This window comes from Cetorhinus maximus, chromosome 16, assembly GCF_964194155.1.
Source record: "Cetorhinus maximus chromosome 16, sCetMax3.hap1.1, whole genome shotgun sequence".
NCBI classification, from domain to species: Eukaryota; Metazoa; Chordata; class Chondrichthyes; order Lamniformes; family Cetorhinidae; genus Cetorhinus; species Cetorhinus maximus.
This window is the reverse complement of record NC_135894.1, coordinates 61,021,661-61,036,066: the sequence shown is the minus strand read 5'-3', so window position 1 is coordinate 61,036,066 and position 14,406 is coordinate 61,021,661. Positions and strand designations below refer to the sequence as shown.

At 41.8% G+C, this 14,406-nt stretch overlaps 1 protein-coding gene across 7 annotated transcripts in view; it reads right to left on the bottom strand.

Moving 5' to 3' along the window:
• The window catches only part of LOC144691611 (rho guanine nucleotide exchange factor TIAM1-like), a 312,961-nt gene that overhangs the window by 171,235 nt on the left and 127,320 nt on the right, over nucleotides 1–14,406 (bottom strand). For all 7 annotated transcript variants that reach the window (XM_078559872.1, XM_078559873.1, XM_078559871.1 and 4 more), the window contains one exon: nucleotides 6,675–6,899. In XM_078559872.1, coding sequence (XP_078415998.1) covers nucleotides 6,675–6,899 — 225 coding nt within the window. The remainder of the gene's footprint in view (nucleotides 1–6,674; nucleotides 6,900–14,406) is intronic.

Genomic DNA, 14,406 nt, shown 5'->3' with positions numbered 1-14,406 from the left:
TATTCAAGTAAAGCAAGTGATTAAGAAGGCAAATAAAATATTGTTGTTTATTTCAAAGGGAATGAAATATGAAAGCAGGAAAGTTTTGGTACAGTTGTACTGGGAGTTTGAGAGACCATAGCTGGAGTACTGTGTACAGTTTTGGGCTCCTTTTGAGAAAGAATATAATTGCATTAGAAGTACAGAGAAGGTTCGTTCGACTGATACCTGGATGAAGGGGTTGTCTTATGAGGAAAGGTTGAACAGGTTGGCCTGTATCCACTGGAGCTTAGAAGAATGAGAGTTGATCTTATTGAAATATACAAGGTTCTGAGGGGACCTGACAGGGTTGGTGCTGAGAAGATGTTTCCCCTTATGAAAGAGACTAGATCTAGGGGACACAGCTTAAAACTTAGGGGTCTCCCACTTAAGACAGAGATGAGAAGAATTTTTTTCTCTTACAGCGTCGTTAGTCTGGGGAATTCTCTTTCCCAGAGAGCAATGAAAGCAGGGTCATTGAATATTTTTAAGGCTGAGTCAGATTCTTGATTCAGAAGGGAGTTAAATGATATAGGAGATAGATAGGAAAGTAGAGTTGAGGCCACAATCAGATCAGCTATGCTGTTATCTAAATGGCGCAGCAGGCTTGAGGAGCCAAATGCCATACTCCTGTTCCTAATTTGTATGTTTGCATAGCTAGCTATTAAATAGGCTTCTAAATCAGCTTTACTTTCAAAAAAATCCTATTTACCAATTTTAGTTCATTTAACATTAGTCATTCAAGTTATCAATGTTTAAAAATAAACATTCAATTTCTAAATCAGCCTTAATCTTTAAGCAAGCAATAATTGCAACAGTTTTACTCAAACTAAGCTAAACATTAGTTCCTGGTGAAAGCAATTTATGAAATAAATCATGTTACTTTTTTCAAACAATTGCAATTATATTTCTCAGTACAATAAATCCTATGTTGACATATGAAGCTGCAACTCAAACTACCAAGATGATAATCCTAGCATTTTTCTGCTAAACAGGCTTCTTAGAAGAATATTGTTATTTTGAAGTTGAGCCTAGAAACATAGATTATTCACTCCCTGAAGGCAATCGACATTTTACAAATCAAGGTTAGACTTCCCATTTCACTGGATAAAGCATCAACATAAGGAATTAAAAGAATGGTTACACTAAGAATTTTTCAGGTACAATTCATGTGGTCCTTTTCTTGTATGACTACAAAATTTTTTTTTTTGCTCAGTCAAGATTTTAAATCAATGATATCACCTTAACTGAAGGATATGTTAAGGGGTCATCTAATCCATTCCCTCAAGACACACACACACAGACAATGATAGATTTCAAATAGCATTGCTCATCTTGAGGAGTAGAGGCCCTGGAGAAAGATGGGAAGATCCAAATGCAGCACATGGAGCAAGCAGTAGGCAAAGGCAAAAAACCTACATCAGAGCGGAAAGCAAGTGGCAAGAGGGAGGCACTAAGGATAAGAATATTAAGGAATAAGGAAGAGCTCATAATTTACCTGGGGAAGCCAATTGAGGTTTATTTGTTTTAATGTATCTGCTGGTTTGCTGTGGAGCAGAAACTGTCTTGGTACTGAAAGTACTGAAATGTTTTTTCCTAGTATCTAACTGAAAATAGAAACACCAAACCATTCAAAAGGAAATCTGATTTTATCGCCTTGTATGCTCAGAGGTGAACCAGTCAGTCACAGCAGGAAACAAAAATTCTATAGATTAATCCTTCGATGATTCATTTATCCACCTGCTGGCACAGCGCTAAGTACTTGAACAGTCAATACAGAAATCTATTTGTAGTCACTGCAACACAAGGCTCCTTCAACAGCATCTTCCACACCCATAATCTCTGCCATCTAAAATCAAGGGCAGTAGGTACATGGAAACACCACTACTTGCAAGTTCCCCTCCAGGCCACACACATCTTTCTGACTTGGAACTATATCCCCACTCCTTCAATATCGCTGGATCAAAATCCTGAAATTTCCTCCCTAACAGCACTGAGCATACCTACACCAAACAGACTCCAGCAGTTAAAGAAGGTGGCAATTAGAGATGGGCAATCAATCAATCAATACATGGTGACTTTGTCAATGGCACTCACATCCCATGAATGAATAAAAATGCCCTTAAAATATGAGGACATAAAACACAACCAAACTGAGTTGCCAGAATAATTCTGGTACTTAAAGCTTATAAAGGCAGCAACACATAATTAAACTACTTTTCATTAGAGATCAGAATCAGAGGGGATACAACATAATACTACAAAATGCTGAAAGCTATGGAGGATATAAGCAAATTGCTTAACTTGCACTGATTACAGAATTTAGCAGGAAGTATAAAATTGTAAGCCCTCATGCAACAGACAGGCATTAAAATGGAATAAAAACAGAAAACGCTGGAAATAAGTCAGCAAGCCTGGCAGTATCTATAAGACAGAAAGAGAGTTAACATTTAAGGACTTTCTTCAGAACTGGGAAAAGTTAGAGACATAATAAGGAACGGGTGGAACAAGGACAAAGGAAGGTCTGTGATAGGGTGGAAGGTAGAGACTAAAAGACAGAAGAGAACTTTCATCGAGAACTGCCAGCGTGACATTGGCTGTCTCACTTTCTCTGCTCTCTTCTCTCATTCTAACCTGTCTCCCTTTGAACTTGCTGCACTCAAGTCTAAACCTAACAATGTTTTCAAACTTGCTGACAAAGGGTGGCAGGGAGGTGGGGTGGGTTACTGTTTTTGTCTACTGAACTGACCTCTACCTTGCAGTCAACTCTCTGACACTTTCTCCTACCTCCATGAACCATGACCTCACCACCGAACATCAAGCCATTGATTCCTGAACAGTCACTAATGTCATTTCCTCTGCTAATCATCCCTTCACGGCTTCCCACCTCATAGCTCTCCATGCCTGTACAGCTCACTTCTACCTCCTTCCCAAGATCCGTAAACAGGAGTTTCCTGGTAGACCTATTGTTTCAACATGTTCCTGCTTCACTGAACTGATTTCTTCCTACCTCGATCCATTTTTTCTCTCCTTGTCCAGTCTCTTCTGACCTACATGGTGACGCTTCTGATCCCCTCTGTGACTTTAACAATTTCCAATTTCCTGACCCTAAGCCTCTCCTCTTTACCATAGACATCCAATATATTGACATCTCTATTCCCCACCAGATGGGCTTAGGGCTCCCCACTTCTTACTTGAATTGAGGCCCAGTTTCCAATGACCATCACCCTCCTCCGCCTGGCTGAACCTGTCCTCTCATTGAACAATTTCTACTGTAATTTATCTCACTCCCTCCAAATAAAAGGTATTAATATGGGTACCTGTATGGGTCCTAGCTATGCCTGTCTTTTAATGGAAAATATGGAACATAGCTTGTTCTAGTCCAACTCAGGCCCTCTCCCTCAACTCTTTTTCCGATACATTGATGACTGTATCAGTACCCTGTCTTGCTCTCACCCTGAATTGGAAAACATCAACTTTGCTTCTAACTTCAGTCCATTGCCAACTCTTCCCTTTCTTTCCTCGCCTTCTGTCTCCATTTCTGATGATAGGCTATTAACTAACATTCATTATAAGCCCAGTGTCTCCCATAGCTATCTTGACTACATTTCCTCAAACTCTACATCCTGTGAGGACTCCATTCCATTCTCCCAGTTACACCGAATCTGTCACATCTGTTCCAATGATACAACCTTCTGCACCAGCGTTTCTGAGATGTCTTCTTTTTTTCTCCAATAAGAAATCCCCTCACCATGGTTGACATGGCCCTCGAACATGTCCACCACATTTCCCATACTTTACTCTTACCCCTTCCCTGCCAGAACCAAGATAGAGTTCCCCTTATCCTCCACTTCCACTGCACCAGCCTCCATATTCAATGGATCATTTTCTGCCATTTCTGCCACCTCCATCAGGATGCCACCACCAAACAAATATTCCCCTCCCCTCCCCTTACAGCTTTCCAAAGGGACCATTCTCTCAGTAATATCCTGGTTCACTCCTCAATCACCCCGAATACCCCACCTCCTTCCACCAGCACCTTTGCATGCAAACAAAGAAGATGTAACACTTGCCCTTTTACATCCTTTCACCTCACCATCCAAGGCCCCAAGCACTCCTTCCACATGAAGCAGCGATTTACATATACTTCTTTCAATTTAGTATACTGTATTCACTGCTCACAATATGGTCTCCCCTACATTGGAGAGACCAAATGCAAAGCGGGTGATCACTTTGCAGCACACCTCCATTCAGTCGGCAAGAACGATCCTGAGCTTCTGGTGGCCTGTCGTTTTAATTCTCCATCTTGCTTTCACGCTGACATCTCTGTCCTTGACCTGCTGCCCTGTTCCAGTAAAGCTCAACATAAGCTTGAGGAACAGCACCTCATTTTTTGATTAGGCACTTACAGTCTTCCGACCTCAACATTGAGTTCAACAATTTCTGTCCATAAACTCTGCCCCCCTCCCCCAACATTTTGTTTGCTTTTCTTTGCATATTTTGGTTTTTCTCTTATTTTTGCTTTCAGACAATAGCACACCTGCTCTCAGCACAGCTTTGTTTCTTTTGTGCCCCATCACCATTCCCTTTGGTCCTGTAAGACTAACTCTTGTGTCTTTCAATCACTCCTGTCTTCCACCCTATCACAGACCTTCCTTTGTCCTGTCCCACCCAATTCTCAAATCCTATTACATCTCTTCACAGTTCTGATGAAAAGTCATCGACCTGAAACATTAACTTTGTTTTTAATCTCTCCACAACTGTTGCCTGACCTACTGAGCCTTTCCAGCATTTTCCATTTTTAACTCTAGTTTTCCAGCATCCACAGTATTCTGCTTTTAGACACTTAAATGATTTCTTTCTGTAGGTGGAGTAAGGTGTGTAAAATTGAATCTTCTCAGGATTGCTTTCAGGAGTCAGAGAGGAATTTCCAAAAATTTGATCCCCAAATTGGTCTTTTTTTCATCTTCACAAGAGATTGCATGATTGGTGGATGGGGAGGGAGCTGATGGTGAACCATGGCATTATAGGACAGCCTTGATGTATCATCTTTTGAGGCTTTGTGGTAGGAAATGTAGGTACAAACTGATTATGGTTAACCATGCCTCATGAAACACAGTAACTTTACCACTAAGATATGGATATTGCTCCCACTTGCTGACACAGACCTAGGAACAATAACATTTTCTAATCTAGTACACTCAGATGACATCAGTTTAGTTAGTATCAGATTGAGTTTCAAATAGAGGTACAGAACTGACTATTCTGGACAAAGGCTCAAATGAATGATATAACTTAGTATTTGTGGTCCTTAGCTAAAGCCAAAGATTTAACAAACTGTCCACTCTTCGAAGCACACCACCCTTTCATGAACCTTGCAAACTGTTCATTTACAATTGTATGTGAATGTCACAACACAAACAGTGTACACTCGTGCTATAAAAATTTATTTTGCCATTTCCTTACTGCTCCTTGTAAGAATCCTGGAATTCATAAAACAGCTAAGGTATACAAATACTTCATAACCTAAAGAGGAGCACATATCATGTGATGAAACACTGGTGTCACACATGCTATACTGAACTGGTGCGCCGGTCTTGTCACCTCAATATGAGCCAATTGATTGAGAAATGTTCTTATTGGCAACAATCATGACCACCCCTTTACTATGGAGATGCCAGTTCTGAAGCTTGATCTTGGTTCAACAAAACTAATTCTAATGAGTGGGCATAAGGCCCCACCTTTACTGCCAACACCTCACTAGAGGAGTGGAATAGATTAGATCAAGGCAGAAATGGGGCAGTGTCATGAAAAGTATTATGCTCAAACTCTTAGGGGCAAACAGATGCGTTATTTGTAATTTCTTCATATAACTTAAATATCAGGATAGATGCAGTTTTGAAGAGCTGGGTTGAATGGGATCTTGAGTTTCTCAGCTTTGTAGGAATATACTTGCCAAACATCAAGGGCCGTAACATTATGATTTAGTGCTAGACAATGGAGCATCTCTGTATGAATGCTTCATACATATAATATAAAATTATTTCTGTAATCAGTGTCAAGTTCAAAGAGTTAATAGAATGAAAAGATAAGAATTGATGCCTAAAAAATAAATTTACTAATCAAAAAATGTACTTTCTTTTTGCAATGCTTACTTCTCACTTGCATAATCTACTTTGTGTTGCGAAGTGAATTAAGTATGTTTTTTTATAGGATGGTTTTGTAGCTTTAATCAGAGATCACATAATTCCTGCCCGATACATCTTAAAGGTGGTTCGGCTAGCTCAGATGGCTAGATGGCTAGCCTGTGATTCAGCCAACAGCATGAGTTCTGTCTATTACCATTCTGTCTATGGTAGACTTGGAATCTACCTCCTCGTCTTGCTCTTGAGTGTGGAAGGCAATGGCAAACCACCACTTACAAAATCTAACAAGGAAAATGGCTCACCTAGAAGCATTAACAGCCAATGAGCCAAGGATCTGCCTTTGGACAGAGCACATGTAACTGAATGACACTCCTAAAGGTACTTGTTTCTTTAATTTTCCAACTTGCATATTTTACATTAGCCACTGTACTTGGTGCGTAATTATTAGATTTCTAATGGCTAAATTAGTTGACAGAAAGAAAACTGAAATTGTTGAAAGAATGACGTTACCTGATCAAGTATAGTCTTTCGCTTTTTTGGGTCATTAACTGAAGACAACTGCATATCGCCCATTTTTTTCATTTTTTCATCCATGTCAATTTTCTGTTCAAGCTTTTTAATTTCTGACTGCAGCAACTTGACAGTATCTTCTCTGCGATGTTGTCTTGCCACTGCAGCTGCACAGGCAGAATGAATTGCAGTAATCCAGTTTTCCAGCTCTGTTTGGCTGCAGGTCTGCTTGTACATAAATTATCAAAACTTAAAAATTTGGGAAAAAAGCCTGTTAAATAAAACTATATTATCTTGACTAGATTAATCAAAACTGAAGCTGCATTTAGAGACAAGGTTGCTCATTGGAATCAGCGGACACCAGTTGGACATAAAGCTACTGCCCTTTGTAAGCATGAATATTCAGCAAATATGAACACCGTTCTAGCAATACTGCTAGCACTGCATGTCATAAAAGGATGAAGCAGAAATTCTAGCAACTCAGTCCAAGGCTTTTATCAAAATCAGAATGAATGTTGCATGTGGCTGAGAGAAAACAACGCCTTTCAAAGCTATCTTTCCCACAGAAAGACTTAAATGTTGCAGGATCAGCAAGATGGAAATACTAAGTTGAGAATCTTAATGTCTGCAGAACCTAGCTCTGGCAGAAGGATATACCATTTGAAACAAGAGCGGGAACTAAACATTAAAATTCCTGCCTCTTGGAAATCTGCAGCACCAAGAGCTCATAAGCAAGATTCTCCTTGCTTCTTACCACAAACACTACATTTCATAAAGCACATGTGGCATTGAGCATAATGGTTGACACTACCCTCACCAAGTGGCCATTTGCTTCAAGTGAGCAGTCACACTACTGTCCATTGGATCAGAAACATTGACAAGAGAATATTAGCACAGGTGTATATGAAGACATAAAAGATGCCACAAATGAATTAAAAGATAAATACATCATCCAGGACAAAAGCATGGGTCAGAATTATAAAAGTTTTACTTCATTTATTTGTTCAATGAGGTTTCACAGAAATCCTGCAAATGATGGAAAACAACAAGACAATGTTCTATGATGTCTAGGTAACTGACCCAATTCACAGGCCGCAAGGAGATTGGAAAGAAAGCATGTAGAACCCACTTCGCATAATCTGATTCCATAACTAAAATAGTGAATATCCCAAAAGAATTGATAAAGAGAGGGTGAGGTAAAGAGAAAGCAGGGAAGAGTAAGAAAAAGCAAAAAAGACAAAAGTAAGTCAGAAAGACAGAGGCAGAAAAAAAATGCACAATTAAAACACGTACACGAACATATGTGAAAAACAGTTCACCCATCCTGTAACTCTCAGTGTGCAGTGTTCATGAGTTATGCATAGTGTGCTCATCAGTGATTTATCTTCCATCAATTACCAGCCCCAGATACATGCCCTTTAATTCTAGATCATGGTATTAGAATGAAAACAATAAAATGTGAAAAAGTGAAATAAAATGTGTAACTTTTGTTTGTGAGAAAGAAAAATATAACTTTTCATGTATTAAAGTGGTGATGCAATGTTACAATTAAAAACATTACAATATTAGATATCTAAGGTTTTAACTAACTTGTTGATCTGCTTATTAACATTTTGTAGTGAATTAATGTAATTCACAAATACACTAGAACCTACATTGTATTTATTTTCAATCCCAGTCTCATATCGTGGTCACAACCAATTTCACAATGGAACCATGCTACAAGAACAATTGACTGTTTTAAGTTTATAACTATAACAACTTATATGTATACCAGATCTTTAACGTAATAAAATGTCCTGAGGCACTTCACAGGAACATTTTAAAACAAAATATGTCACCCAGCTACATAAGGAAATATTCGGCCAGATGACCAAAAGCTTGGTCAAGGAAAGAGGTTTTAATGAGACTCTTCAAAGCAGAAAGTGAGATACAGAGGTTGGGGTAGGCAGGCAGAAAATTCCAGAGCTTAGAGCCAAGGCAACTGAAGACACAGCCACCTGCGCTGAAACGATTAAAAGTGGGAACGCTCAAGTAGCCAGAATTAGATGAGCATAGATATACATATGTATGAACATACAAATTAGTAGCAGAAGTAGGCCTTTCACCCCTTTGAGCTGGCTCTGCCAATTGATAAGATCATGGCTGACCTGATTGTGGGCTCTACTTTCCCATCTACCTCATATTCCCTTTGACTCCCTTGTCAATCAAGAATCTATCTAACTCAGCCTTAAAAATATTCAATGACCCTGCCTCCACTGTTCTCTGGGAAGAAAATTCCACAGACTTACAACCCTCAGAGAAAAAATTCTCCTAACCTCAATCTTAAATGGGAGACCCCTTATCTTTAAACTGTGCCCCAAGATACGAACTTATATACGAACACACAAATTAGGAGCAGGAGTAGGTCATTCAGCATCTTCGAGCCTGCTCCGCCATTTAATAAGATCATAGCTGATCTGACTGTCACCTCCTGCCTACCTCAGGTAACCCTTCATCCCCTTGTTTATCAAGAATCTATCTAAATCTGCACTGAAAACATTCAAAGACTTTGCTTCCACTGTCTTTTGAAGAAGAAAGTTCCAAAGACTCATTACCCTCAAGAGAAAAAAATTCTTCTCATCTGTCTTAAATGGGCTATCCCTTATTTTTAAACAGCGACCCCTGGCTCTAGATTTTCCCACAAAAGAAAACATCCTCTCCACATCGATCCTGTCAAGACCCCTCGGGATCTTTTATGTTTCAATTAAGTTACCTCTTTCTCTTCTAAACTCCAGTGGATACAAGCCTAACCTGTCCAGCTTTTCTTCATAAGACAATCCGCCCATTCCTGGTATCAGTATGGTAAACATTCTCTGAAATAATTCTAACGCATTTACATCCTTCCTTAAATAAGGAGACCAATACCGTTCAAAGTGCTCTAAATGTGGTCTCACCAGTGCCCTGTACAACTGAAGCATAACCTCCCCATTTTTGTATTCAAATAGTGTTTATTCTTCTTCAGGTGCCATGTTTCACAACATCAGCAAACATGGCTCTCCAACTTTTACAATCACTAATAGCAGCTAACATCTTGGTGTTGTTCTCAAATTTTATACCTGTTCTGCTTCTTAAACTGTTAGTGTAATTCTTCCTGTCTTCCTCTTGCTTCATTACCCTCAATTTTACCAAATGTTCTAGTTTCTCTCTCTTAGGATCTAGCCTCTCCCACAAGGGGAAATTTCAGCATCCATCCTATCAAGTCCCCTCAGCAGCTTATATGTTTCAATAAGATCACCTCTCATTCTTCTAAACTCTCATGGATACAGGCCCAACCTATCCAAACTTTCCTCACAAGACAGCCTCTTCAACCCAAAAATCAATCGAGTGAACCTTCTCTGAACTGCTTTGAATACAATTATGTCCTTTCTTAAATAAGGAGACCTAAACTGTAGATAGTGCTCCAGATGTGGTCTCACCAACGACAGACACAACTATAGCAAAATGTCCCTATTTTCATATTCTATTTCCCTTGCAATAAATGACAACATTCCATTTGCCTTCCCAATCACATGTTGTACCTGAATACTAATTTTTTGTGATTCATGTACCAGGAAATCCAGATCCCTGAGTACCACAGAGTTCTGCAATCTCTCTCCATTTCTTGGAGTGTTGTGGGGCTGTAGGAGATTAGGCAAAAAGGGAGGGACAAGGCCATGGAGGGATTAGAAAACAAGGTTGAGTGTTTTAAAATCAAGAAAACTTGACCAGGAGCCAATGGAGGTCAGCAAGCATAGAAATGATAGGTGATTTGGACTTGGTTTGAGTTAGGACACAGGTAGCAGAGTTTTGGATGATCTCAAGATTACAGGGGATAGAATGTGGGAGGCAGCCAGGAATAGTCAAGTCTAGAGGTAAAAAAGTTAAGGATGAGGTTTCAGGAGAAGATAAGCTGAGGCCGGGGCGCAGTTGGGCAATGTTACACAGATGGAAATATGCAGTCTTGGTGATGGCACAAATATGTAGTCGTAATTATATGGGAGGCGATGGCATAGTGATATTGTCGCTGGACCCAGAGACCCAGGGTAATGCTCTGGGGACCCAGGTTCAGATCCCATCATGGCAGATGGTGGAATTTGACCATGAAACCATTGTCAATTGTCGTAAAAACCCATCTGATTCACTAATGCTCTTCAGGGAAGGAAATTTGCCATCCTTCCCTGATCTGGCCACAGCAATGTGGTTGACTCTTAAATGCCCTCTGAAACGGCCGAGCAAGCCACTCAGTTGTATTAAACATTTACAAAGTCTTAAGAAAAAAACAAATGAAATTGGATAGACCACCCAGCCCTTTTGACCCTGCAAAATCCTCCTTACTAATATCTGGGAGCTAGTGCCAAAATTGAGAAAGCTGTCTCATAGACTAGTCAAGCAACAGCCTGACACAGTCATCCTCTTATCACTGGCCCTCTATCCAGCTCTACCTGTCCCACCCTCCTCCCACCCCCCTCAACCAGCTTATATTTCATCTCATTTCTATTTCTCCTTAGTTCTGATGAAGAGTCATACGGACTCGAAACGTTAACTGTATTCCTCTCCGCAGATGCTGTCAGACCTGCTGAGTTTTTCCAGCTATTTTTGTTTTTGTTTCAGATTTCCAGCATCCGCAGTATTTTGCTTTTATAAAGGAGAGAAGATGGTTTGTAAGGAAGGCATTTTTTAAGATAAAAACAAAAAGCTAAAAGCTACTGCGGATGCTCGAAATCCAAAACAAAAACAGAATTACCTGGAAAAACTCAGCAGGTCTGGCAGCATCGGCGGAGAAGAAATCAGTTAACATTTCGAGCCTTCATGGCCCTTCGGCAGAACTGAAGCATAGTTAGAAGAAGGGAGAAATATAAATTGGTTTAAGGTGGGTGGGGTGGGGGGGGTGGAGAGACACATTGAGGGTGTGGTGATTGTGGAGATGAGCAGATAATCAAAAGATGTCACAGACAAAAGGGTCAAAGAGGTGTCGAAGATGGTGACATTTGTCTGAGAAAAGTGCTAATTAAGAATGGAAGACAGGATATTCAAAGTACAGCTCTAGTGGGGGTGGGGTGGAAAGACTAACAAGGTTTTAGTTTAGATTTAAAAATAATGGAAATAGGTGGGAAAAGAAGAATCTATATAAATTATTGACAAAAAAGGGGGTGGGGGGGAAGAAACGGGGTGGGGATGGGGGGAGGGGGAGTTTAAGATCTAAAGTTGTTGAATTCAATATTCAGCCCAGAAGGCTGTAAAGTGCCTAGTCGGAAGATGAGGTGCTGTTCCTCCAGTTTGCGTTGGGCTTCACTGGAACAATGCAGCAAGCCAAGGACAGACATGTGGGCAAGAGAACAGGGTGGAGTGTTAAAATGGCAAGCGACAGGGAGGTTTGGGTCTTTCTTGCGGACAGACCGCAGGTGTTCCGCAAAACGGTCGCCCAGTTTGCGTTTGGTCTCTCCAATGTAGAGGAGACCGCATTGGGAGCAACGAATGCAGTAGACTAAGTTAGGGGAAATGCAAGTGAAATGCTGCTTCACTTGAAAGGAGTGTTTGGGCCCTTGGACGGTGAGGAGAGAGGAAGTGAAGGGGCAGGTGTTGCATCTTCTGCGTGGGCATTGGGAGGTGCCATAGTGGGGGTTGAGGAGTAGGGGGTGATGGAGGAGTGGACCAGGGTGTCCCGGAGGGAACGATCCCTACGGAATGCCGTCAGGGGGGGTGAAGGGAAGATGTGTTTGGTGGTGGCATCATGCTGGAGTTGGCGGAAATGGCGGAGGATGATCCTTTGAATGCGGAGGCTGGTGGGGTGATAAGTGAGGACAAGGGGGACCCTATCATGTTTCTGGGAAGGAGGAGAAGGCGTGAGGGAGGATGCGCGGGATATGGGCCGGACACGGTTGAGGGCCCTGTCAACGACCGTGGATGGAAAACCTCGGTTAAGGAAGAAGGAGGACATTTCAGAGGAGCTGTTTTTGAAGGTAGTGTCATCAGAACAGATGCGACGGAGGCGAAGGAACTGAGAGAATGGGATGGAGTCTTTACAAGAAGCGTCTTTACAAGACTGTCCACCAATATCCATTACAAGCCTACCGACTCCCACAGCTACCTCGACTACAGCTCCTCACACCCCGCTTCCTGTAAAGACTCCATCCCATTCTCTCAGTTCCTTCGCCTCCGTCGCATCTGTTCTGATGACGCTACCTTCAAAAACAGCTCCTCTGACATGTCCTCCTTCTTCCTTAACCGAGGTTTTCCATCCACGGTCGTTGACAGGGCCCTCAACCGTGTCCGGCCCATATCCCGCGCATCCTCCCTCACGCCTTCTCCTCCTTCCCAGAAACATGATAGGGTCCCCCTTGTCCTCACTTATCACCCCACCAGCCTCCACATTCAAAGGATCATCCTCCGCCATTTCCGCCAACTCCAGCATGATGCCACCACCAAACACATCTTCCCTTCACCCCCCCTGACGGCATTCCGTAGGGATCGTTCCCTCCGGGACACCCTGGTCCACTCCTCCATCACCCCCTACTCCTCAACCCCCACTTATGGCACCTCCCCATGCCCACGCAGAAGATGCAACACCTGTCCCTTCACTTCCTCTCTCCTCACCGTCCAAGGGCCCAAACACTCCTTTCAAGTGAAGCAGCATTTCACTTGCATTTCCCCTAACTTAGTCTACTGCATTCGTTGCTCCCAATGCGGTCTCCTCTACATTGGAGAGACCAAACGCAAACTGGGCGACCGTTTTGCGGAACACCTGCGGTCTGTCCGCAAGAAAGACCCAAACCTCCCTGTCGCTTGCCATTTTAACACTCCACCCTGTTCTCTTGCCCACATGTCTGTCCTTGGCTTGCTGCATTGTTCCAGTGAAGCCCAACGCAAACTGGAGGAACAGCACCTCATCTTCCGACTAGGCACTTTACAGCCTTCTGGGCTGAATATTGAATTCAACAACTTTAGATCTTAAACTCCCCCTCCCCCCATCCCCACCCCGTTTCTTTCCCCCCTCCCCCCGCCTTTTTTTTTCAATAATTTATATAGATTCTTCTTTTCCCACCTATTTCCATTATTTTTAAATCTAAACTAAAACCTTGTTAGTCTTTCCACCCCACCCCCACTAGAGCTGTACTTTGAATATCCTGTCTTCCATTCTTAATTAGCACTTTTCTCAGACAAATGTCACCACCTTCGACACCTCTTTGACCCTTTTGTCTGTGACATCTTTTGATTATCTGCTCATCTCCACAATCACCACACCCTCAATGTGTCTCTCCACCCCCCAACCCCCCCCGCCCCCTCCTCCCCACCCCCCCCACCCACCTTAAACCAATTTATATTTCTCCCTTCTTCTAACTATGCTTCAGTTCTGCCGAAGGGCCATGAAGGCTCGAAACGTTAACTGATTTCTTCTCCGCCGATGCTGCCAGACCTGCTGAGTTTTTCCAGGTAATTCTGTTTTTGTTAGGCATTTTTTAAGACCTTACAAGTGTGAAAAAGCCTTCAGCATCTTGGCCTCAAGCTGCTGCCTTCAAAGGGCTGAAGTTAAGAAAACTCACTTTGAATTCGACTTCTTCAGGGTATTATATTTCTTTGCCTGGGCCTTTAAAATCTGTGTCTTACTGTTGCCTTAACGAAAGTGTAACTGGGCGTTAGATTGATTAGGGGATTTAGAAGCTATCATAGTAGCAATCTGTAATTTTTTTCATATTTAAAAGTCATTTCTCTT